Genomic DNA, 22,622 nt, shown 5'->3' with positions numbered 1-22,622 from the left:
GGCAGCCGCCCCCCCCCCCGCCGCGCACAGGCGCACGGCAGCCCCTCACCCGCTGCTTGTTTTGGAGGGCGCGTGGTCCTCCCTGATTGGGCGCCGCGCCCTACCCCGCCCCTCGCCTGCCGCGGCGGAGCTTGCGCGCGCACGCAGACTACAGTTCCCGTGATGCCGCGCGGCTGCCGGGGGAGCGGGCGGTTGGGCCGGCGGCGGCGCGAGGGCACTGTGTGCGTGCGTCTGTGCTGTGGCGGCGGCAGCGCGCGGACAGGTTGAGGTGAGTGTGGCGCCCCCGCCCGACCGCTCCCACCGCAGGCGGGAGCGGCTGCCGCCGCTGACCCTCGCTTCGTCCGTCTCCTTCCTGTAGAGGCGGGCAGCAGCTGCTGCGCGACGGGGCGAGGGCCGCCCTCCCCCGTCAGCCGTGGCGGGTGGAGCGGCGGCGGCGGCAGCAGCAGCATGAGCGGCGGCGTCCGGAGCACAGCGGCGAGGGCACGGCTGGCGGCGCGGCTATTAGCGGTGCTCGGCTGCCTCCTGACAGTGGAGGCCCAGGTAGGAACCGGGGGCGGATGGGACGGTGCGGCAGGGTGCCCTCATGGCGGGGGGGCGGCGGGCGTGGGGAGGGACGGCGAGGAGAGCGTGGCCGGGCGGGGATGCTCCGACGGCTGTGGGCAGGGCTGCCGACCCCTGCCCGAGGGGAAGGGGAGTAGAGGTTCTCCCTGACGCGGGCTGGGGAAGCCGGGGAGGGCGCTTCGGAGAGGCGCGGGGGAGAGGGCAGCTCGGGCCAGGGCTTGTGCAGCCTCCCCGGCCGAGAAGCCTGGGGGGGATCCCTCGGTGGAGTCTGAAGCCTACGTCCTACCTGTTCGATACCCTGCCGTTGGTGCTTGCCGGGATCCTGCCCGGGGCCGGGCGGCTGGGTGCCTCTCTGCTACGGTGAGGGGAGAAGGTGGTTGACCTGGGAATCACGGGTAGTAACTCTTACCTAACGGTGCAGCCAGCCAGAGGGGTTGCTTCATCCAGGTAACGACGCTCGCCGCCTGTGCGGTGTTGTGTTGGGGAGCTCTGGGTTGGGTCGTACCCTTGGCTGTCGGCAGAAACTTCGGTGTCCTTATGAAATCCATGAGAAACCGTATGTTTGAGTGGTAATATCAGCGCCCGGGTTTAAGTCGTGTCTGTTTGCCCACGTTACAGGGAAGGGTGAGAATGCTCCTTTCTGTAAGCTGCCTTCACAGTTTCAGAAGGACAGGTGTCAGTAGTTGGGAGTTTGCTATTCATCAGTAGTATGACACTGACTGAAGTAATAGCTGGTGGTGAGTAGGGAAGAATTTCAGCAGGGCCAAAGACATTAGAGTGAGATTATATGGAAATACAATATCCACATGGAGCAAAGCTTGTCTTCTTTATCTCATTATGATTTTTTCTTATATTTCCTAAATTTCTGCTTTGTATAGTGTGCTGTATTGTAACTGACCATCCAAGGCAGTGTCTAGAGTAACATGCTTTTATTGCAGGTTTTTTTTGTTATAAGTTGAGTTTTTTTCAGGTTTAAAAATCCCTTATTTTAGTAGCTCTTTTACTGTGACTAAATGCTAATTGAATTGGGATTCTTAAAGAAGCCATTAACAAACTGGCATGGTTTTCTTATGCTGCTTGGCAGAGAGACTGTTTGTTGCTATTTCATAAAATTGTCAGCATATTGTATTCAGAGTTTAAATACCTGGAGTTTGACTTGTGCAGGGAAAAGATAAGCTAGCCATTAGTTCCTTGAGACTTGTTACTTATAGCTTTTCTCTTACTCTGCAGCTATGGCAAAGTAAAATATTAAGGACCAAAACAAGGTGCCCCAGGTGGTCTTCTAATTGATGAAGCATTCAAAGTACAACAACCTGATAACCCTAATAAGGTTGTTTGTATGAGTAGACTGCTTGTTAGTATATATATTTATTTAGGTTTTTCTTAATGTTAAAGTGCTGAATATGTTTCTTTTTCCAGATTTCATAAGGAGAAATTGATGCAGGTTGGATGTTGACCTTTTCTTTTGAAAGGTTGATTTATCTTGGAGAAAATAAGTTAGAAGTTTAACATCTCTAGGACAGCTCTGATGTCTATACAAGAACTAAATTAAGTTTGACAGTACTTGGAAATACTTCAATAAGCATATTGGAAATACAGAAGAAATAGCAGCTGTTCAATGACAGACAACTTCTAGAACACAAATTATAGTAGGCTAATGCTTGTAGAGTTCAGAGTAATTAACATACATAAATTACAGCACAGTTTGGTTCTATATTTGTGGACTAAGTGAACTAGTATAGCCCAGTTTAAAAAGGCAGAATACCAATTGTGTGAATAGCAAAGTAGGTCTTGCAATACTTAATTTTAACTCTATAATACACTGTTCTTATTCTGATATCTCTAGCTTGAAAAAAGAATTCACTGGAAGATCCAGGTGTTGACAAAAACGAACCAATTTTTTGCATGTTCTTAGAGTGTTCCATCATTATGCAAGTGAGAGTGCTGAAGACTACACCTGGACTAATAAAAACCCTCTAACTGGGGTACCTGAAGCCCATGTTGCTGTTGTATTTAGTGTGCCATGACTGACTCCACTGGTGTGCAGTATTACTGTTTCATATGTGCTGTGAAACCCATTTTATAAATTGTGATTTGGTACAGATATAGCATAGTTTGATTTTAGAGCATGCCTTCCAAGGAAACATTGATTTTGCTATTTTGTGTATACAGGGAGCTAACTGTTCCAGTTTTGAAAAAGTGAGAAAGAAATGGAGAGTTTAGTTTGCTTGCTCTTGTTACTCTAAATTAATTGTTCTCTTAATAATTTCTTAGACCAGTTCTAGTTTTTGGGGAGGATCTAGTTCTGAAACTTCATAATGTTCTAAGTAAACTGTTCTGCGTTTCAAAAGATGTTCTTAGAACTGAGATTTTATTAGTGTCATCTGGCAAAAGTGTGACGTCCATTAGTTTACTATCTTAGTTGAATAAAAAGACTGCAGCTTTTTATTATTCCATGGGGATTTGACACGGAGTGTAATTATTTCATGTTTATTTGGAAAATTTTCCCTGAAAAGCATTTTCAGTTTTGCATAGATGGTAAAATATTTTTGTAAGCAGTGGATAGCTTCATGAGGTGGTCATCAAAATAGTTTTCTACTCTGTCTTCTCAGTCCAAAGACAATTTATTGGATCTTTCCTACTGCTTTCAGCTTAAAAAGTTATTGCTCTTCACATAAGGTTTATCCTGTTTATACAGTTTAATAGTATTTGAGCAAAATGTTTGAGTTATCTTTTTGCCTTTGTATAGTACAATGAAATGTACTGTTGTTTGTTTTGTGGTATGGCGTTACCTGCAAAGACTGCAACATTAACTTCTGCCTTTGTGTGACTGATAAGCTTTCTTGCCTTTGTGAAAAACCTGTAATTGCACATTAGATCTTTCATAGCTGCTCCCAGGTTTAACATTGGGTAACGTTAACAAAGCAAGCATAACAGCATGGAAGGTTTTACCCAAAGTAACTTCCCTTAAATCAGTTTTACTTCATTGCCATATCTACTCTGCAGAATTGTGACAGCCTATTTAGTGCCTCAGAAAGAGTAGAATCTACAAATGGTGAATTTTCTACAAATGCTTTATTGGCATACCCTCACCTTTTTATTCTCACAGGGGGTTGGGGGAAATTAATTTTCCAGGTCTCCTTTACGACTCATGAAAGAGCAGAATCCTACAATTTTGTTTCTAGTGATTCTTTTACACTACACTTGGTTATATAAGGGTATCTGTCCTGTAAAGTAGCGGAGTGATTTATCATGCATAAAACAGATTAGATGATTTCATAATCTCATCTATGTGAAATCTGTGGAGGAAAAAAAAAGCCGCAATATATTTTTCATCTCCTTTTGCACATAACCTTTTAACAGTTAGAAGTACTTCTAAGCTCATGCAAAGTATAAGATATGTGGGCTTTCCTGTTTTATATGCTTTCTGGGCCATCATGTATGTCAATGAACTTCCTGTCTGGCCAAAAAACAGTAGTAGTAAAGAGCAGTGCTTGGTCTAAAGCTTTGAAGGCTTTAGACCATATGTAACTTATGTTTGAAAGGCCTTTCAAACATGTTTGTAGTTGTTTAAGAAGCTATGCTTGGGATTAGTTAGCTTAGATTTAATGGCATCTATCATATAAAAGTTCATAGACGCACACTTTCAGTAATGCGCTGTCAGGGTCTCAGCAAAAGCGTTGCCATATCTTAGTCTACTAAGATAGCTGGGCCCTTCCGCTCTGCTACTCGCACAATTGTGCCTTCCTCTCCTGTGCTGGCAGTCGTACCTCTGCACTTGTGTGCACTGCTTTTCATAGAGGTGGTCTTAAGCTAGTGCAGCACTTTGAACCAGCTTGCCATCCTGGCACAAGAAGAGGGACAAGACCTGGAGAGTTCAGACGCAGTTTCTCAATAGATTTACAGCCTTACCATAGGTGCTTGCACCTGGTTTTCCCAGTATTTATTTGTAAAACTTAACTGTGAAGTTACGAACTTCTTGGGCATAAAAGTACCTATTCCCCTTCCTGCCATGCCTCTAAAGAAGCTAGCTGGAGTGTTCCTTTGCTTTGAGGAGGATTATAAAAATGAGATGACAGTGCATGATTGCAGGGTGGTTTTTTTAGGCAATTCAACTAATGAGCGATTGGTAGAATACTTGGTATGTAACTCTGATGTGCTGATATACCATGTGTTCGTAGTTTGGAAAAATCTTGCTGCTCATTTAGCAGAAAGTTCTATATGCTGAATCTGTCAACAAATTTCAGGGCTGAAAGTGTTAATCCGGCTAACATTGATTCAGCATTGCATTTGGAGGTGGACTAAAGCTCAAAAAAAAGTACTAAGGTCTGTTATTTTCTAATTCTGAGTGTGTAAGGTATGTTATAGAGTATTTTAATGATGAGAAATTATTTGCTACGGAACTGCATTTCACTAGTATTTCTTTTGACTGCCATCTTTTTCTCTTTGGAGGATTTTCCTGTCGTTAATATTACATTTCGTGATTAAAAATAGACTTTATGTATTTTTTAATAGCTCACAGGAGTCCTGGATGACTGTTTATGTGACATAGAAAGCATCGATGACTTCAATACTTTCAAGATCTTCCCCAAAATACAGAAACTGCAAGAACGTGATTACTTCAGATATTACAAGGTACAATTGAAATGGTATTTTCCTGAATAATTTAAATAAAATCCATATAATGAAGGGAAGATTACATATCAAATCAACTTGTCTATATTAAATTGTCTTTTAGAAGCTCACAGCTCTTTAATTTGGTTGGAGCAGGTTTTCAGTGCCTGACAGTTATGTTGGTAATGTGTCATGTTTGCTGTGTTAATCCTGGACTCAGTGACAGTACATCATGACTGCCTTCATTCAGCTGATAAGTGCTAATTTTAAAGGTAGTATCTTCGTACTGCTACATCTAGAAAAGGATTGTATATTAGCAACTTTTTGACAGTGTGCAGTACTTGTCTTCTAAGAAATGTGCGTAATTTGAAATGGAAATACTGCAATGATTTCTAATAAGTTGCTGTCTTAGTTCTGGTTTGAGTGTTTGGTATCTAGAGAACCATTATTCATTTGAAAAATAGGTAAAAATATTCCATTCTCAAGTAGTATATAATATCACTTTTTTATTACTTTAAACATTTTTTTTTCCTCTGTATTAGAATCTGATGAGCAAAATAAGACTTTGAAGCCTGATACTTCTGTTTTCAGATATGCTTAACTTGAAAATGAGGTTGCGTTTTGCTTGAGCTAATCAGATGTTTGCCTGCTACTGGAAGAAAGAGATTACACTCCTTTAGGGCACACCGTCCTGCCCCTTCCCTACTTTTAGGTCTTGGGCTGGTCTGAGTGTGCATTAGGCCAATGTATCTCTGCAACCTGGTAGATTTTTAGTGTGGATGTTTGGGTTTGGTTGTTGGTTTTTGTCTGGGGTTTGTTTGTTTTGTTTGGCTGGTTGGTTTTTTTCCCCCCAGGATGTAGCAAGTTACCTAGCTGACCTGGAATCAGGCAAGTATTAAACTCATGCAAGATGGGGTTATGAATGTGAGGGAGGAGGGGAGAAAAAGTGCTAGAATATTCCCTTTGTAGTCTGAGCAAGCAGTAATGTGTAACTTCACCCTGAATCTCCTCTTGCTACATGATACAGTTCTAACTTCACTTTTCAGGAGAAACAAGATATGTGCAACTTCAGTGATAATACAGCACATAGTAGTGGTAATTAGACTCTCCAGAGGCAATAGAAAGATACAAAAAAAAGTATTTGAAGAGGAGGAACAACAGGTATACAAGGTTTTATACAACAGTAATTTCATCCTGCAAATGTAGAGCTAATCTTCATTTCAACAGCAGTTCTGCAGATCATACTTCAATGGTGTGTTGCAGTCCTACCTCAGCTTTCATACTGGTCTGACTAATAGATGGGCAATTGTAAGGGCCAGTGTGCAGTCCACCCATCACCATGCATTATTTAGTACTTCCAGTTGTGATGGGGAAGAATTTGTGTTGAACAAGCAAACTGAATAAGTCAGTCAATGTTTTCACCCTTTCCCCAGGTTTGGGGTTTTTTTGGGTTGGGTTTTTTGGTGTTTTGTTGTTTTTTTAATGTCCCTTCAGAGGGTCACGGAAGTGCTATTAAGCACATAGATGGATGTGGAAATTGTGAGGGTAAGCAATGATCATTTAGGTCAACTACAGCATAGCTAAATACTGAATAAGCATAGGGGGAGTGTACTTGTTCTGGGAGTGAAAACACTCCTACTCTGAAGCAGTTCAATTTGTAATAGGAATTTGGATCATGAACTTGTGTAACTACAGTCACAGTATTCCCATTGTGATACTAGTTCAACAGCCATAAAAGAACTCAAACTTCAATGTATGATACTGAATGGACTAGCTAGCTTTCATTTAAAGGCTGAAGAAAACTTTCTTTTTAAAGTCTTGCCGAAATTGTACTAGGTGGTTTCTAGATAGTTAGTGGAATGCTTCTCAATGAAAGAAATAAAGCAATACAAAATTTTGTCTCTCAATAGTTTTATACATCAAAATACACAAACTATGGAAGCCTCATGATAAGGAATCTAGCTTTTAATCTGTGACAAATATTGAATAATACTCTAAATGAAAATAAGGAAATCTAATACTTTGGACCCTGAAGAAAGTAGGGAGTTCTATGTAGTCAGTGCATGATGGGTATTGATTAAAGTACAAGTGCTATACAACCACAGTTTGTCTCAGAAGTGGGTGTGCGCATGCACTGATTTTTAGTGCTCTTGAATCATTCTGCAACTAGTATATCTTGATTTGCAGGTGTTCTTTCTGAATTATACTGCTGCCTAAACTGCAGATTTTTATTTATAGTGTTTCTCTGTGTAAGAACAGTGACTGCCTAGTTCCTTGTATTTTCCTAAGTGTGTTAGCATTTTTTGTTGTTTTGAGTTTACTTTGAAAAAAGTTGTAGTCTAACTGTTAGCTGGTCTTTTTGCTGATAGGAATTGATGGGAAGAGCATGTTTTATATAATAGGTCTTACTGTGAAGGTCATGTAAAATGTAACACTTTTGTGCTGTATTTAAAAAAAGATGAGTGAACAAGTACAAAATATTCTAAAATAAAACTTCTTTTTTCCTAGGGGTGGTGTTTGTCAATTGAATAGAGGAAATGGGGGGGAGGAACCTAAAATTTCTGGGTTTAGTGTTTCTGTGCTAGCATGGTGTGAACTGTAACTAGAAGATAGTTGTCATTACTCCTAAGAAGTCACACCATCTGCTTGATGGCTTGTTAGGTTTTATTGACTGAGGAATCTTGTTAAAATTTTAAAGCTGAATATATAATTCCCAGTCAGGTACATCAAAATGGAAACCTTTTCTTCAGATGTATAGCAGTTAACTTTGTATGTGTGTTTTGAAAATACAGAAAGAACTTACTAGTTGAAAGGCGTAGTAGAGGAATTAAGTAAAATAAAGTGCAGATGAGCAAGTCAAACATTAAGTTTGGCTCTTTGGGGATCTTTTGTGGCATTGACAGAACATTTGAAGAGGAATTCTTTTTGTTTTCCTTTAATTTGGGTATGTAGTGCCACAGAACAATTATTTCTGGTACATAATTTTTATTTTTCTTAGCTGTCAAAATTAGGAGAATAGACTGGAGGAGGAGTAAAATCTGGAGAAACTGAAGAAAACTAGTACAAGCTGCACTAAAGGAAAAGAAAGTAAAAGAACAGTAATTTCTAGTTTGTGTTTTGTTGTTGTTGTTTGGGGTTTTTTGATTGGTTGGTTTGGTTGTTGTTTTTTTTTTTCTTTCCAAGTTTTAAAAACTGACTTTTTATCTAGAAAATAGCAGTTGCTACTGAGGATAAATGCTTTGTATTTTATTTGTAATCTCAGTTTTCAAAGTTGGTGTAGCTCTGCAGTGTTTCTGGTTGATCATGCAGGAAAACCTTCAGTCTGTAGTCTTCCGTTTAGGAGCAATGAGGTCAAAGTGTGTTTTATCACTAGTGTTTTTAGTATGTATAAGGCCAATGAAAAGGAAAGCTGGGATTTTTGTGTTTGGTTTCTGGTTTTGTGTTTTTTTCTTCACTGATTTTCACATTGACAATCCAAGTGAAGTGTAGTTAAGTGTTTGAATCTCTTGCCATGTATTATATGCTAATATATGTGGTACTCCCACCTTTATTGTGCCATTTGATGCGAAATAGGAGCACTAATCATCACAGAAACATTTCCAGCAAATCCTGAAGTGGCTTCTCTTCATTATTTATATTTGTACTATATCAGCTCTCTAATTTAAGGCCATTATGACATTCATTCTTCCTTGACTAGCTATGATGTGTGGTAATGATTGTCTGCTTTTATTCCTTGAAATCTGAAATCGTCCAAGCACTTATCTGAATTAGTGAATTTGTGCGCTAGTCTGTCCTCCATCAAATGTATCTTCTTGATCAGTATAGTACAAGCACAAATGATAGTAAGTACAACCATTTTAGAGCTGCATATGTCTGATTTGCCGCCTTTTTAGTAGTTTGTTTACTGCTTTGAAGTTATATTAGTGGTGAGAGATTTAATTTGTGCTTTAATGTACTCTGTGTTTGTGACCACTGGAGACCATTATCACTAACAATTCCACTGCAGCAAGCAAGCTTCAGCTTATATACTCGGAGAGTACTTAAAAGAAACCAACTAAATGACCAAACCCTCACAAACTCCCCCCTCCCCAAACTTAAAGTACTAAATTTAACCCTTTTTCTTTGCATCCTCTCCTTTAATTTGAAAGGAATTCCTGATACTGAGAGCACTTTCTTTTGAAGTTGCCTTATGTAAGTGTTGATGGTAAACTTTTGGTTTTGTGTGTTTAGGTCAACCTGAAGAGACCATGCCCCTTTTGGGCTGATGATGGCCATTGTTCTATCAAAGATTGTCACGTAGAGCCTTGTCCCGAGGTATGGATCAAATAATATAAAATAGAAAAAGGTTATTAGGTTAAGAAGTTTGCTAATTTGCAGCAACTAATACTATACTAATAGTATATATTCATGAGAATTTAAATTTAAATGAAAGAGTGACAATAAAATTATTTTCCATTTCAAAACCAGAAATAAAACAAAAATATTTTAAGGTCTTAGCCATTTTACCAATAAAACAACTTTAAGTCTCTTCTAAGCTCTTGCTCTGTTTTGGATATAACATGTTAAGAAGGTAAAGGAGCAAGTTAATTATTTAAAAGAAAGTTTGCCTTGACCTCTGTAGGAATGCTGTTTAATTTGTAGATTTTAATCAAGCATAATCATTTCTACAAAGAGTGTAAAAGCTGTGATATTTTTTTTTTCTTCTTTTAGAGCAAAATACCTGTTGGAATTAAGGCTGGGAGCTCTAATAAAGTAAGTAGTAATATATTTTCTAAGTCTTTCTGATTTTTTTTTTTTTTAATCTTAACATTACAGTAGCTGTGTGACTTTTATTACAAACCTCCAGTCTTGGCAAGTGATGAAATTTTTAATGTAACCGATCAGTTCCTTCATATTTTTACTTTTCATAGTGTTTCTGACATAGCTAGTACTGTCGTGTCATTCTGAGTCTGTATAGCTTGAGAGGAGGTGCGGACTGAATCCATGAATGACAAGGGACAGCAATACGTGGCCACAGAATGCCGATGCAAAATTCTTTGTCAGTTTTTGAGTAGGGGCCACCTTCTGTAAAGCCATAGGCTGAGATGCACAGATGGAGTAGGAGTGCAGTCTTTTTTAAGAATCATATATAACCACAATCTCTAATATTAAAAGAACCTGAATGTTTAAATGCAGTCTTGCCGTGTCTAATCTTGAGCAGGTTTTTACTCTAGAGATGATTTAGTCATTAAAGACAATTTAGGCTAAAGTGGTTAGTGCAAGCTTAAGTAATCAGTCTGTGCTGTTGGCTTTTGCTTGCTTCTCTCCAAGCCATCCTTCCTAGATCACCAAGTGATCTTAGCAAAGCCAAAAAAGTAAAAGGGGTATATATGCCTAGAAAAGAGGTCAGAGTGGAATGACAAACAGCCCTCCCCCACCCCACAAATCCCAAACACAGTGGCCAAGAATAAGGATTTTAGCTGTTGCTGGGATAATGGTGCCCAAATGAGAGATCTTCCTGTTGAGTGCCTTGGCTGTGTTGTAGACTCATACATACTCTTGCTTAACGATCATATCTCCATCTTCCCCAGTACTTTCCACCTCACTGGGCAGCCGTAGTTGCTGCTTGCGTCACCCGAGTGTAGTTCACCGTATCATGAATGACCATTGACATTAGGTTTAGACTTTATGCCAAGAAAGATTACCAAAGAAGGCTGAGAGTAGTACTTCTTTGTGAATTGATGACTTCTGTATCCTGCTGTCATGAACAGCGCAGGCAAGTCTGTTCAAGCTTTAGCTCAGGAGGAAGTCTTGCCTCCTGTTTATACATGTGTTGTTAAGCTCACTCTGAAGTGAAGTGCATCTCTTCATTTAAAGGTTTCTGGTGATCAGATGAGAAACATCCTTTTCACTGTCATGACTTACATTCACCATTTCAGCACAAGCAGCAGTAGTTGTTCTGGGAAAACTTTGGCATTATCTCTGGGCAGAAGATCTTGATTTTTAGCTGGATAATCTGTTGCCAGTTCTCTTTTTCATTGACTGTTCTTGGAATTCCAAGCTTGATTGTGGAGAAACTTAATGTCTTCTAAAGAGGCATTTTAAGACTTTAGAGACTGTTTTAGAAAGGATTCTTCTAGCAGGCATTTGAGCTTCCCGATTAATGAATCTTGAGAGCCATAAGTAAGATGTTAATTAATAGCCAAAGAGTGTGCTGTTCTTAAGATACTTCACATTAGCATATTGAATTGGACTTAGGAGTGAAAAATCAGCCACCTTTTGCTTTCACCACAATAAAGAAACTGGGGTAGCTTCTTTGGGAAGCCGTCATTTGCTGGTATATTTGCTCCAGTTGTTTCCTTTGTATTGCCTTGTAGATTGTTGCAACCATCTATGGTATTGAAAGTTGGGCAGTTTTGCACCTTTAAACTATAGTAGAACAAAGATGCTAATATTTGGTGCTTCTCTGTCAGAAAAAAATATTTCTCCAGGAAAATTGTCATCAGGACTGACATAAATCTTACCTGCACCATTTTCTTACTTTTTATGATTCAGTTAAAGACCTTTCTTGGAGCCAATTAAAAATTGACAATCTCATTTAATATCCCTTTTAAGGAAACATCAAAGTCATCTCAGTATGAATGTTTTTTGTTTCAAGGACTATGCAAGTACTGTGCTATTAGCCTGTGCTTGGTCCATTTGGGAAAGTCCTACATCTTGTGGATTGTCTTTAAAGTATTGGGTTAAAAAACAAACGAACAAACAAAATTGTGTTTTTCCTGTGGGGACATGCATGTCCAGTTTCTCTCCTTCATCCTGAGAATGCCTGCCTAGGAAAGGTGAAAACAATCAAAGGTGTGTTTTTAATAATGAAAGCTATAGTCTCTTGAGTAGATATATTCTAGGTAAATTCCTGCAAAGAAGTTTTCTGTGGTCTAAGTGCTTGGCTTCTGTGCAGTTTCCTATTGCCCTTCTCTCCTAATGTAGGTGAGCGTGTAAACTTCTAGCTTCATTTCAGCTTTCATGGGGGATTTTGTTTGTTTGCTGAACCATAGAGAGAACAGTTCTTGTTTTGAAACCTCATCTAGCCACAAAGGCCAGGGTTACACTTGCACAGCTTCCCCACAGAACTGCAGTTAGCAACAGAGGATCTCTCTTTAATTCTTGGCACCAACATAAGCTTTTTGAAATGGTGCTGGAGAGGCACAAAGTAGTTTCCCTTTCTATAGTCCTGTTTCATTTCAGTGGTGAACACATTTTGGGGAGCTAGACATTAAAGAACTGTTATGAGAGCTGCTGTATTAATCTTTGAAGCATGGGACAGGATGCAGTATCTCAGGGTTACAACATTTAACTTAATGTTTTACTTCCTGCCCATCTCTTTGCTGTTTTCTTGCAGAAACTGCTCTTGGGAGATCCTGCTTTGGCAGGAATGGATACTTTGTCCTGATGTAGTCAGTGGTCACAGAACGCTGATCTGATAGGTGTTGCTGTTAAACACTGGAGAACAGTGAAGCCTGGGAATGTGTTTTGAGACTTGAATGTTTGTTCTCTTTGAAGCCTTAAATTTAGGATTTATATTCTTGGCAGCAGCTTTTTTCACTTCAGGGTAGGGATTGGTTTGCAACTTTAGACATGCAGAATGTTTACTTCAGCATCTCAGTATGTTATTTCATCAGCAGGATCTGTTTCATTCTAGGTCAGGTCCATTTCTTGTTCCGATTTTTCCATTTAACATCCATATGATGCTAAAGAATGAGCTCCACACCTGGCAAATCCAAGAAAATTGAGTGAGAAGTTCCTTCTAGAGTAAATATTTGTTATGGGCAAGGCCTCTAACAAGGTTTAAATTATTTGGATTTTTTAATCTCCTTCACTACTTTGGTCTTCAGTAGGTTCTGCTGTTTTTTGTTGTATTGATTCTGGCAAATGTATTTTTAAAGCACATTGTCTTGCTTAATCATCTGAACTGTTTTAATTAAATCCTTTATTTTTTGAGAAGTATTGTGATATGTATTGTGGTGGTACTTTGCCTCTGGCATCTTGACCACAAGTCTGTCCTCAGAAATGAACTATTTTATTTCTTTCAAAATTTCAAAATTATTATTGACGTTTGCTCTTTCAGAAGGGTTGACCAAAGCCTTTAGCTTAAGTTTTTATTTTGAGCTGGTGTTGGATAGTAATCTTTCATGTCAATATGTATGTGCCCTGAAGTGAAGGGAAGCCAGCCATTTATCTTTATATAAGCTATCACTGACTTAACATTAAATCATTTTCTGTATTTCTTAAGGTCTGTGAAAAGGTAGAAATCTGTGTAAACCAAAGGCAAAAGAGAACACACACAAAATAAAAAAACCCCAACCCAAAAACCCCAAAAAAGAGGAAATTGGGTTTGTTTATCTTTTAAGAGAGCACTGATACTATCTATTATGTTCTAAAACTGTTAGAAGGGGGTTTTTTGGGCTTTAAGCTGACAGACTTAAATTCCCTGCTGACAGAACCATATTATTGTAGAACAGTGGAATTTAATCTTTAATTCTTCAAATGTTTTCCTTAGAAATATTCTAATAGTAAGTCTGTTTTAGTGGATTACTTTAAAAAAATATTGTAGAATCAGAGGTCAGCTGAAAGACTTCAATTCTGGCTTCAAAATAATCAAAATTTGAGTTCAGCTTGAAAAGCCTCTCTTCCAGACCTGTGCACATCTAAAGCATGCCAATGAATAGGATTAAATGAAACAAGAGGGAAAAATGGCCAAAACTCTGATGCATTTTTCTACTGAAATTGATGTAGAACAACCCCTCCATGACCAATGAAACTTGGGGTATGATTATACTTGCAAAATACAAGGTATGTTTATAGGTGTGACACTGCTTGTTATCCATGGTCCTTTTACAAGAATCTAAATAAGTATCTGGAACACTTCAGAACTGCACTTAATTAAAAAAAAAAAGGCAAAACAAAATTTTTGACAAATTTAGCTGAATTTTCTGTGGTAGTTAAATCCACAGAGTGAAATTGGCCTGATGAAATTAAATTAAGAAATAGAAATTAAGAAATAGAAATAAGAAATGTTCCAGAATTACTTAACTGCTTCTAGAATCTGAGGATTTTCACTGATACTAGCCAATTCTCTACTAAAGCTAGAAATACCTTTCACAGCAGCTGTTCTCAGAGAATTTTAGGTATTTCATTTGTATATTAAATATGAGCTTTCTTACAGTATTCAAAAGCGGCAAATAATTCCAAAGAATTGGAAGACTGTGAGCAAGCTAACAAACTGGGAGCAGTTAACAGTACCTTAAGGTATGCTGTGATTTACAACAATAGTACAAAAATAGCAACAAAGGAGCATTTCATTTTGTCTGTCTTGTTTTTGCAATGTGCTGGTTCTTTGTTCTTCATTCTTTCCATAGCCCATTAGAAAGTAAATATGAAATGATGCGAGAACATCTGAAGGTAAAGGTGTTAAGTGATAAGTAGATTTTCTTTTTTTTTTTTTAAGTGCACTTTAATATTATTTGAAAGAGGTATCTTACAGCATCAAGAGTCAGAGGAACCTTGCAAATAAGCCTGCTTTTTTTTCTACTTTTTACCAGTATCAGTCTTTGTTCTTGGTGACTGTGCTGGATTAAGGGATTCTGTCCTGCTCTGTCCCTCTGTTACACTGATGTGCCTGTTTGTGATCATTCAGTGAACCAGATCAGGGAGCTTGTGAGTTACTTTTGTTGTTGGCAAAGTTATTTTTAGCTTGGATCAATTCCCTGATCTTGCTTATTGCATGGCATAGTCAAGGTTGGGTGGGAGGACTTCTGCAGGATGATGTTGTCCCTGAGTAGGAAAGTGTGTGGAACAGCACTGAGAAGAACTTGTATTCTACTGGATTCCCCACCTTTAAAAAGTAGAAATAGAAAAAACAGTTCTTCATTGTTGATGGAGAGGTGTGGTGTCTTTGGCCACAGATTTCAGCAGTTCTGCCTGATAGAGATGTTGAAATTCTTTCCTGTCAACTGACAAAATGGGACTGCCATGAAAAAGTGACTGCACCTGGTGTGCAGTCTTTTAAAGCAAACTGTGTAGAGCCCTTATCCAAGGTTTTTTAGGGGAAATAAGAAACTATTAACTCTTTTCCACTCCTAGGGCAAAAGAATATGAGATTGAGTACACATACAGAATGCTGAAGAGAATGCCTTTTGTGAGAGTAAGATAGACAATTAAAGTTGAGACAGGGCTGGTAATGGATCCTGCATGTGCAGGAAGAGTTTGAGCTTTGTAGGCAAACCTCCATGTTCTCTACCTAGCAGTACATAATCCTCATGGTATTGGATTATTTTCCTTTATCAGCTGTATTTCTTGTGTTTATCAAATCTTGCCTGTTAGTAATTTCTGGAGAAGTTCCTTGCCTAATGCCAAGTATAAAGTCTCCTATTGTGATTTGGCAGAAGGTTAAAAATATATCTTGTTACAGAATTGCCTCTGTTTGTAGAATTGAGCTAGTACTAATTTGATCAAACAGAATAGGTTGTTTTCATTGTTTGAAGGTGCTTTGCTGCACCCTGGAGCAGAGTTCCCAGTCTTAACTTTGCTTACGTTTTGCTGTCAGCTGTGTGGCATCAGTAGTTCTGTGCTGCACATACATGTAGAAGAAAGCATTCAGCTGCTGGTACTGTTTGTGTTTCATAGTGTGGGATCTTCAAAGTACTTGTCTTTCTGGTACACTACACCTTTGAAAATGCTAGGGTGAGTGGAATACCATTATTATTTGAAAGGCTTAGGAAAAACCACATTCACAGAGTAATTTAGCTTGGAAGGGACATTTAGATGTCCAGTCTCCCACTAAAAAGCAAGGCTAACTATTGTACATATCATTGAAAGTACAGGTTATGAAAGTATGATGAATCCCCCCACAAAGTGACAGTTGCTAAAGTAGTACTTTGAAAGTGTTAAAAATGTATGTTGTGAAACTAATTTACCAAGCTCTTACTGAAGGAAGAGAAGTCATTGCCACTGCACAGTTTGTTCAAATAATGGTGGTGAAATCTTTCTTGCTGTCTAACATTGAGATGACTTTTAAGTGTTGCAGTTGATGCCTGCTTGAATCTCTGTGCAGCTAACAGGCGGTAACTCCATATATTGTCAAGTTTCAGATATAGTAATTCAGAATTCAGTTCCAGGTTAACTGCTTTATGTGGATTGTGTTTCTTTTGGTAGCTCTTATTGATGTTGTCTATTTAAAAGTTTAAAATCAAATGTATTTTTTTCCCCTCAGTAACCAAAGTAAGGAGGCTTTCATTGACTGGGCAAGATACGATGATTCACAGGATCATTTTTGTGAACTTGATGGTAAAATGTTTAAGCTTTTTCAGAGTGTTTGTTTTATTTGCTGTCTCTTAAAAAACAGAAAAGATTATAGTTTCTCTGCAGATGACCATTTTTAAAAAGTTTTAATTTTGTGCTAAATGGAGGTGTGACATTTCATATCATCTTACATGCAAAGAATACAATTTTTTTACAAGGAGAATTTGGTAGTCTCCACAGTGCACATTCACTGTTACCTCCTGTTAGTATAGTGAACAGGAGACTTTTATGGAGATAAAAATGAAGGTAAATGGGAGGGGGTTAGCATATATTTTTTTAAAAAGCTGCTTCTCACAAGAGAGTTGAACCTAGCACAAATATAAGACAAATTACTTGCAGCTGATTCAGTTTCTTACTACTATATTATTTTTGTTGCTATTCTACTGTCTATGCTTAAACTGAGTTTGTTCCTCTTCCAGCCTTGCTATGTTTCCAAATGATCTCTGCACTAAATTCAACTTATTTGTAAGGACTTTCCTATTGTTAAAACATTAGGATACTAGATTGTGTCTTCCCTCTTCTCCACATATGTGAGTCTCTTTATTTGCTTGTAACGTTCAGAGCTCAAAGGAATGTTTTTCAGATAAACAGGAGAATTGCCAAGTTCAGGAATGACTGCTAAAGGCCTTTTTAATAAATACTTTAGACAGCTTTCTGTGCTAGGAAGACTTACAGCGTAATGCAAGACGTTTTAATCTACCTTTAGGCTAATGTTTGGTGTCACCTGAGAAAGTAGCAGCTGTAGTGGACTCACCAGCTACGGTTCTCTTTCAGCACTTCTGCTGCATCTTATCTGTGAAAATTTTCTACATAAGCTGTTTCTGTAATACAGTCAGTGAGCGCTACTGTAGACCTGAACTGTTACATGCAATAAGCTGCTGTTGTCTCTATCTTCAAGCTGCCTACTTAGATTTTTAAGAGGACTCAGTTGGGTAGGGTATAGTTTAGGAGCATTTCTTTTAGAAGTAATACTAACTTAAGTAGTTCCTGATTCTACCTCCATCCCTCCTTACGTCATGCCCTGCTGAGGGAGGGTGTACTGTCCCCAGCTGTGTTCTCCCAGTGCGCTCTTTTTTTTTTTTTTTTTTTTTGCACTGGCTCTGACATGCAACTTTCTGCATGGTAAGCTGATTCAGCTTACTTGAATAGTGGGAAAGTTGACATCTCCCTCCCATCTCCCAGATTTTTGTGATGAACTGGCTTATTAGGTGAGTTTGTGAGCTGGAACAAGGAGTGTTGAGAGAGAGTAACTACTGAGAGTGACTGGGAGGAGGTAGAAACTCTTGTTCTCTTCCTCTCCTCTTAATTCACTCAACTGTAGCACAAAACCATATAATCAGTTTTACTTTTTACTAGTTTTTTGTTGGGCTTAATGGCAAACTAGATAAGGGAATTGATCTAGCTGAAAAAAACTTAATAACCCAGGTCAGCTTTCCATCCTTCTGTTGCGCTGCCCCACAGACTCAGTTGTGCGTGGATAACGAGAAGAAAAAGTGGAGACCTGAAGTGACCGGGAAGTGTAGGAGCTGCTTAGGTTAGCCATGCCATCAAAGAAATAAATAAAGCTGTAATTTGACTTTGTCTCATCTGGCACTCACTGTGTTGTTGTGCGTCTTGTGTCTGTCTCTTTGTTTTTGCTACTACTGCCGAAGCGATGCTTAGCTGCTCATGCAGAATCATCTCTTCTTTTTAGAGCAGTTTTCACACTCTGTTTCTGTGGCTTTTTTTGACATCTGAGGAAATACTCAGTGGCACTGTTTGGCCTCTTCCTTTGAATAAGTCTCTGGACTGCTGGCTTGTATTGTATGTGGGTTTTTTTTAAGCATGAGTTGCTCTTGACCTAGAATTTCAGAGAGGAAGGAATTCTTCCTGCTTTTTACTGGTTGTAGCTCGGAACCGAAGTTTCTGTTAGTACACAGTTTTCAAGGAGAGAGAGTACTGTTTCACTGTTTTCTTTGGATGTGTTGCCTGAATTTGTAGTGAACCTTAGACATGAGGGTATAACTTATTGAAATGCTGCTTAAAAAACATGTTTCTTGCCATAACCAACAAAGCATTCTGCAATATGCTGAAAGTTTGTTCAATTACGCAATGTGATCCTGACTTTCTGCCAGTATACAAGGGTATGGGGGGAAAAGGGATTTAGCTAATGAATATATAATATGTACCAACTACAAGATGCAATTCTTTGACCTTGTCTTTGTTAAGAATCCCCTCTAGCAGTATACCTATTTCAAAAAAGCAACCCCCCCAACAAATACTGCTGGACAAATAAACCCTGAATTTGAAGCCCATTTAAAACAAAACACTGTTTAATAGCTTAGCATAGGGTGAGAGAACACACTGCATGACAAGTGTTTATGGTGGAGTTGAAGAAGCCACGTAGAAGGTGTTCAGACATTGTAGAAATTATGACCACACAAGAGACTTTGGAATAAACTATATACCTTTGAGCTTTCTATTTAGTGTGTATATCACTGTATTACGTACAAGGCATTTATAATCCAACTGGACAACAGAATAGTATTATAGGAGACCTCTTATTTATATTTAATTCTGGGTGACTTTTAAAAATTAAATCTTTTTTAACCGATCAGTTGGAATATGTAACAAAAGGTTTTCTATTTAGATGAGAGATCTCCAGATGCACAGTATGTGGATTTGCTGCTGAATCCAGAACGTTACACTGGATACAAAGGGCCTTCTGCTTGGAGAGTGTGGAACAGCATCTATGAAGAAAACTGCTTCAAGTAATTGGGAGGGAGAGGAAGCCTATTTCTTACAGTTGCGCTTCGGTTTAGCTTAAAACTGATTTTGGTGTTTTCTAACTTATTTTCTAGGCCTCGATCTGTCTATCGTCCTTTAAATCCACTGGCGCCTAGTAGGGGTGGGTCTTCCCTATTTTATTTTCTAATGCCGTTCTTTTAACATAGTGACTGTTGCAGTACAAGTGATACAAATGGTGGGCTTCAGTCTGTAGGTGTGACTTCTGCTTTTTTAATTTCCTCCATAGATGTAGCTGTCCATTTTCAATATTTAGATTAAGTTTTGTGATACTTTATTACATACATGCTTAATCTTATGCATATGAATAGGCTTATTGATGTCAGGGAAGCTCATGTGAAAACTAAAATGAGTCTCAAAACTCTTTAAGTGTCACAATAATTTCCCAGTTTGTTTGGGGAGGAATTGAAGTTCAACAAAAACTTCAGCACTCTTGCACTATTCCCTTATGGTTTGGTGGGGGGTTTTTTTTGTTTTTTTTGGGTCATTGTTTTTTTTTCTTCCCCTAGAGCATTTAATCACTTCAGCTCATAGTCATCCTAGTGTAATATAGCTGTACATTTTCATCCATAATGTTTAATGTATTACAAATGTACATATTATTGCATTCTTTGAAGAAAGAGTGGATACTTAGCAAGGCTCATTTATCTGCAAGAATGTTCAAAAAAAAAAAGGCATGCCAATGACTTGGGTTTTAGGTTTTCAAATTTAAATTTAAAACTCTAACCTGGTGTTCCAAAGGAATCAGCTTTCCCCTGTCCGTGTGTCTCATTTCCCTTAAAAATTAACTATCAGTCAATAGATTGAGTTAGGAAACATCACCACACATTAGAAAATGAAGATAGCTTTTAGTAGTTATAAATATTGACATAATATATTGCTGATATACGTAAATAAAAATAATTGTAAGAGGAGTTTAACCTGGGGATCAGAATTTCAGAAGGGAACACTGGTGAGATCGTTGAATAACGTGAACTGAAGATGACACCTTCCTAACCATCTTTCTGAAGCTAAAACAGCTTTCAAGAATTTGTAAAACAGCTGCTACTAAGATTTCAAATTCTTAGTGACTTCTGATATTATAATGTCGTCAGCCTCAGGTGGTCTCGAGGAGGAGGGAGAGGGTGGAAAAGTAGCTTATTTTTCTGTAGACTAAATAAGGTCTTGCACTTTTTCAGTGTTTGTAGTAAAGCATGTGTTTCATTACTACTTTGCTATGGAATTATATTTTTAATGCTTATGGATTTCTTCCCTCCCCCCCACCCCCCTTCCCCCCAGGAGGAGATGATGGTAAGTCATCTTATTTTGCTTGACTTGCAGCAATGAAATAAGCATTAAAGAGTTTTGGACATCTGATTTATTCACTTTATTGCTGTTGCATTAGAGGGCAGGAAAGTTATGTTTTTGTATAGGTGATTGGACAGAAAATGTTTTTATTGGGATAATTCTTTCATTTGGAGTAGGGGGAAGGGGTGGATAACAGCAAAATACAGTTCTGTTGTTGGTTCTTATTCCTTTAACAGAATATGTGTTGTGGTAATGTTATTAGCAAGATAACTGGAGATACATAAATTAAAGGATTCTTGGGTGTCCTTCAGAGCCCCATTGATACTGATGTCAGATCCCTTAAAAGAAGAGGGACAGGAGTTTTGTGTAGTTTCTTAAATGTTCTTGATTTTTGAGAAGATGGGGAGAAAAAGCATTTTGTCTGTCTACAGTGAGACAGGCTTTAAGACTTTTCAGTCAACTGAAAGCTCTCAGGCAAAAGATATAACCCTACAGGAAACTTTCAGACACTTAGTCAAGGGAAAGGCTCTCGGGTATAATTACACTCTTCCATCACGTCTTGCACCACTAGTGCATATAATCAGGCTTGCGCTTCCATACACTTCTGAATGCCTTGACAAGTAGCTTAGTCATGCTCATTCTTGTATTTCTTCTATTCTGACCCCAACAGATTTAAACTAACCTCAAAGTTCATCCACTTCAGTGCCTAGTCTCACTTTAAAGTAACTAAATTATTTAGCTTTATGTCCAGGTGGCAGTTAATGTTGTTATGCATAGTAATATGAAGATACTGTAACATTGGAAAGGAATACTCTTCATTTAACTCTATACTTTGTATTTACAGGAGAATCTTTCTACACATGGCTGGAAGGTAAAGGCTCTTGGATGGGGTAATGTGGTGTTAAAAAAATACTACAATATTTCTTCTAGTGAATTTCATCTCCCCACATATTTCTTCATAGTGTAGGCTTTTTAAATTGTGCAGAACTTCTGAGTATCATTCAAAAATATTTTTTTTCTTGAGGCTCTTTGGAAATCTTTTCATCCACTTAGATGGTATAAACCTTAAAGCCTTCATCTTTTTATAAAGGAGGAGTTCACTTCATACCAGTTACTTTGAATTTTCTGCTCATCCTAGGCTTTTAAGCAGGGACATTGCAGTAACATTGCTGAGCGTTTTTAATGTTTTTTAAAGCTGTTTTCAAATAAAGTTTTTTATGATTCTGTTCCCATTATTTAAATATAACGTGTGTTCAGAAGGCAAAGCAATTTGCTTTTAATTTGTGTTTAAATGGAATTTATTACAGTGGTAGCAATCAAAACTGCATTTTGGAGGTGTGCAGAAAAGTAACTGAGTTAAAGGTACTTAATTTTAAACTTAGTTCATTCTGCCTTTCGTGGCCTTTACTTGTCTAGTTGGACATTTCTAGCTGGTGCTAATGTAAGAAGGCATACAAATTTAGAATGTGATGTCTGTCAATCAGGCTGTATCTCAGCCTCACAGGTAGGCTTCACCCATCAGCTTGTCCTGCTTGCCTTTCTGGAGATTGGAATGGCAGGAAAGTCACCCAAACATATATCTTTGAGAAAGGAACAAACTCCTAAATGTAGTCTCTGTCTCTGGGTCTAAGCTGTGTTATAAACGATTTCTGCATTTAAATTATATTTTGGCCACCCAATGCCATTGTGTTTCTGTTTATGCTGTAGGACTCTGTGACCATCAAAGTCATATTTTTCAAGGTTTTGCTCTGTGCATTTACATCTTCAGTGAATTTACAGTAGAGCTGGGAAGAAGTATTTCTGGTGTTTTCCAATGCCATAAGGTTATCTGGGGTTTTTGATGTTTTCCTGTAATGTCACTACTCTAATTCAGTGGTAGCTTTAATTCTAATTAGGCTGGGTCACAGTATGCTTTCCAGACTGTCAAAATTCAAGACTCTTTCAAATTTACTGCTCAAACAATGTTAGCATCTTATTTTTGTTTGGCAATTTATCTGTACTAATTGACCAGATACTTACTTGACTGTATTTATTAGAAC

At 38.4% G+C, this 22,622-nt stretch overlaps 1 protein-coding gene across 2 annotated transcripts in view; it reads left to right on the top strand.

Moving 5' to 3' along the window:
* The first annotated feature begins 161 nt into the window (after positions 1 to 161).
* Positions 162 to 22,622, top strand: part of ERO1B (endoplasmic reticulum oxidoreductase 1 beta) — a 31,520-nt gene continuing 9,059 nt past the window's right edge. Inside the window, exons 1-11 of one of the 2 annotated variants that reach the window (XM_064445746.1) lie at positions 162 to 268; positions 359 to 540; positions 5,077 to 5,196; positions 9,406 to 9,489; positions 9,886 to 9,927; positions 14,378 to 14,460; positions 16,424 to 16,497; positions 19,142 to 19,262; positions 19,353 to 19,399; positions 20,575 to 20,586; positions 21,428 to 21,454. In XM_064445746.1, the coding sequence (XP_064301816.1) occupies positions 448 to 540; positions 5,077 to 5,196; positions 9,406 to 9,489; positions 9,886 to 9,927; positions 14,378 to 14,460; positions 16,424 to 16,497; positions 19,142 to 19,262; positions 19,353 to 19,399; positions 20,575 to 20,586; positions 21,428 to 21,454 (703 nt within the window). In that variant the 5' untranslated portion in view covers positions 162 to 268; positions 359 to 447. The other variant, XM_064445747.1, reaches the window with a different exon arrangement.

Source organism: Phalacrocorax carbo, chromosome 3, assembly GCF_963921805.1.
Source record: "Phalacrocorax carbo chromosome 3, bPhaCar2.1, whole genome shotgun sequence".
Taxonomy (NCBI): Eukaryota; Metazoa; Chordata; class Aves; order Suliformes; family Phalacrocoracidae; genus Phalacrocorax; species Phalacrocorax carbo.
Note: the sequence above shows the minus strand (reverse complement) of the source record. Positions and strands in the feature narration are given on the sequence as shown.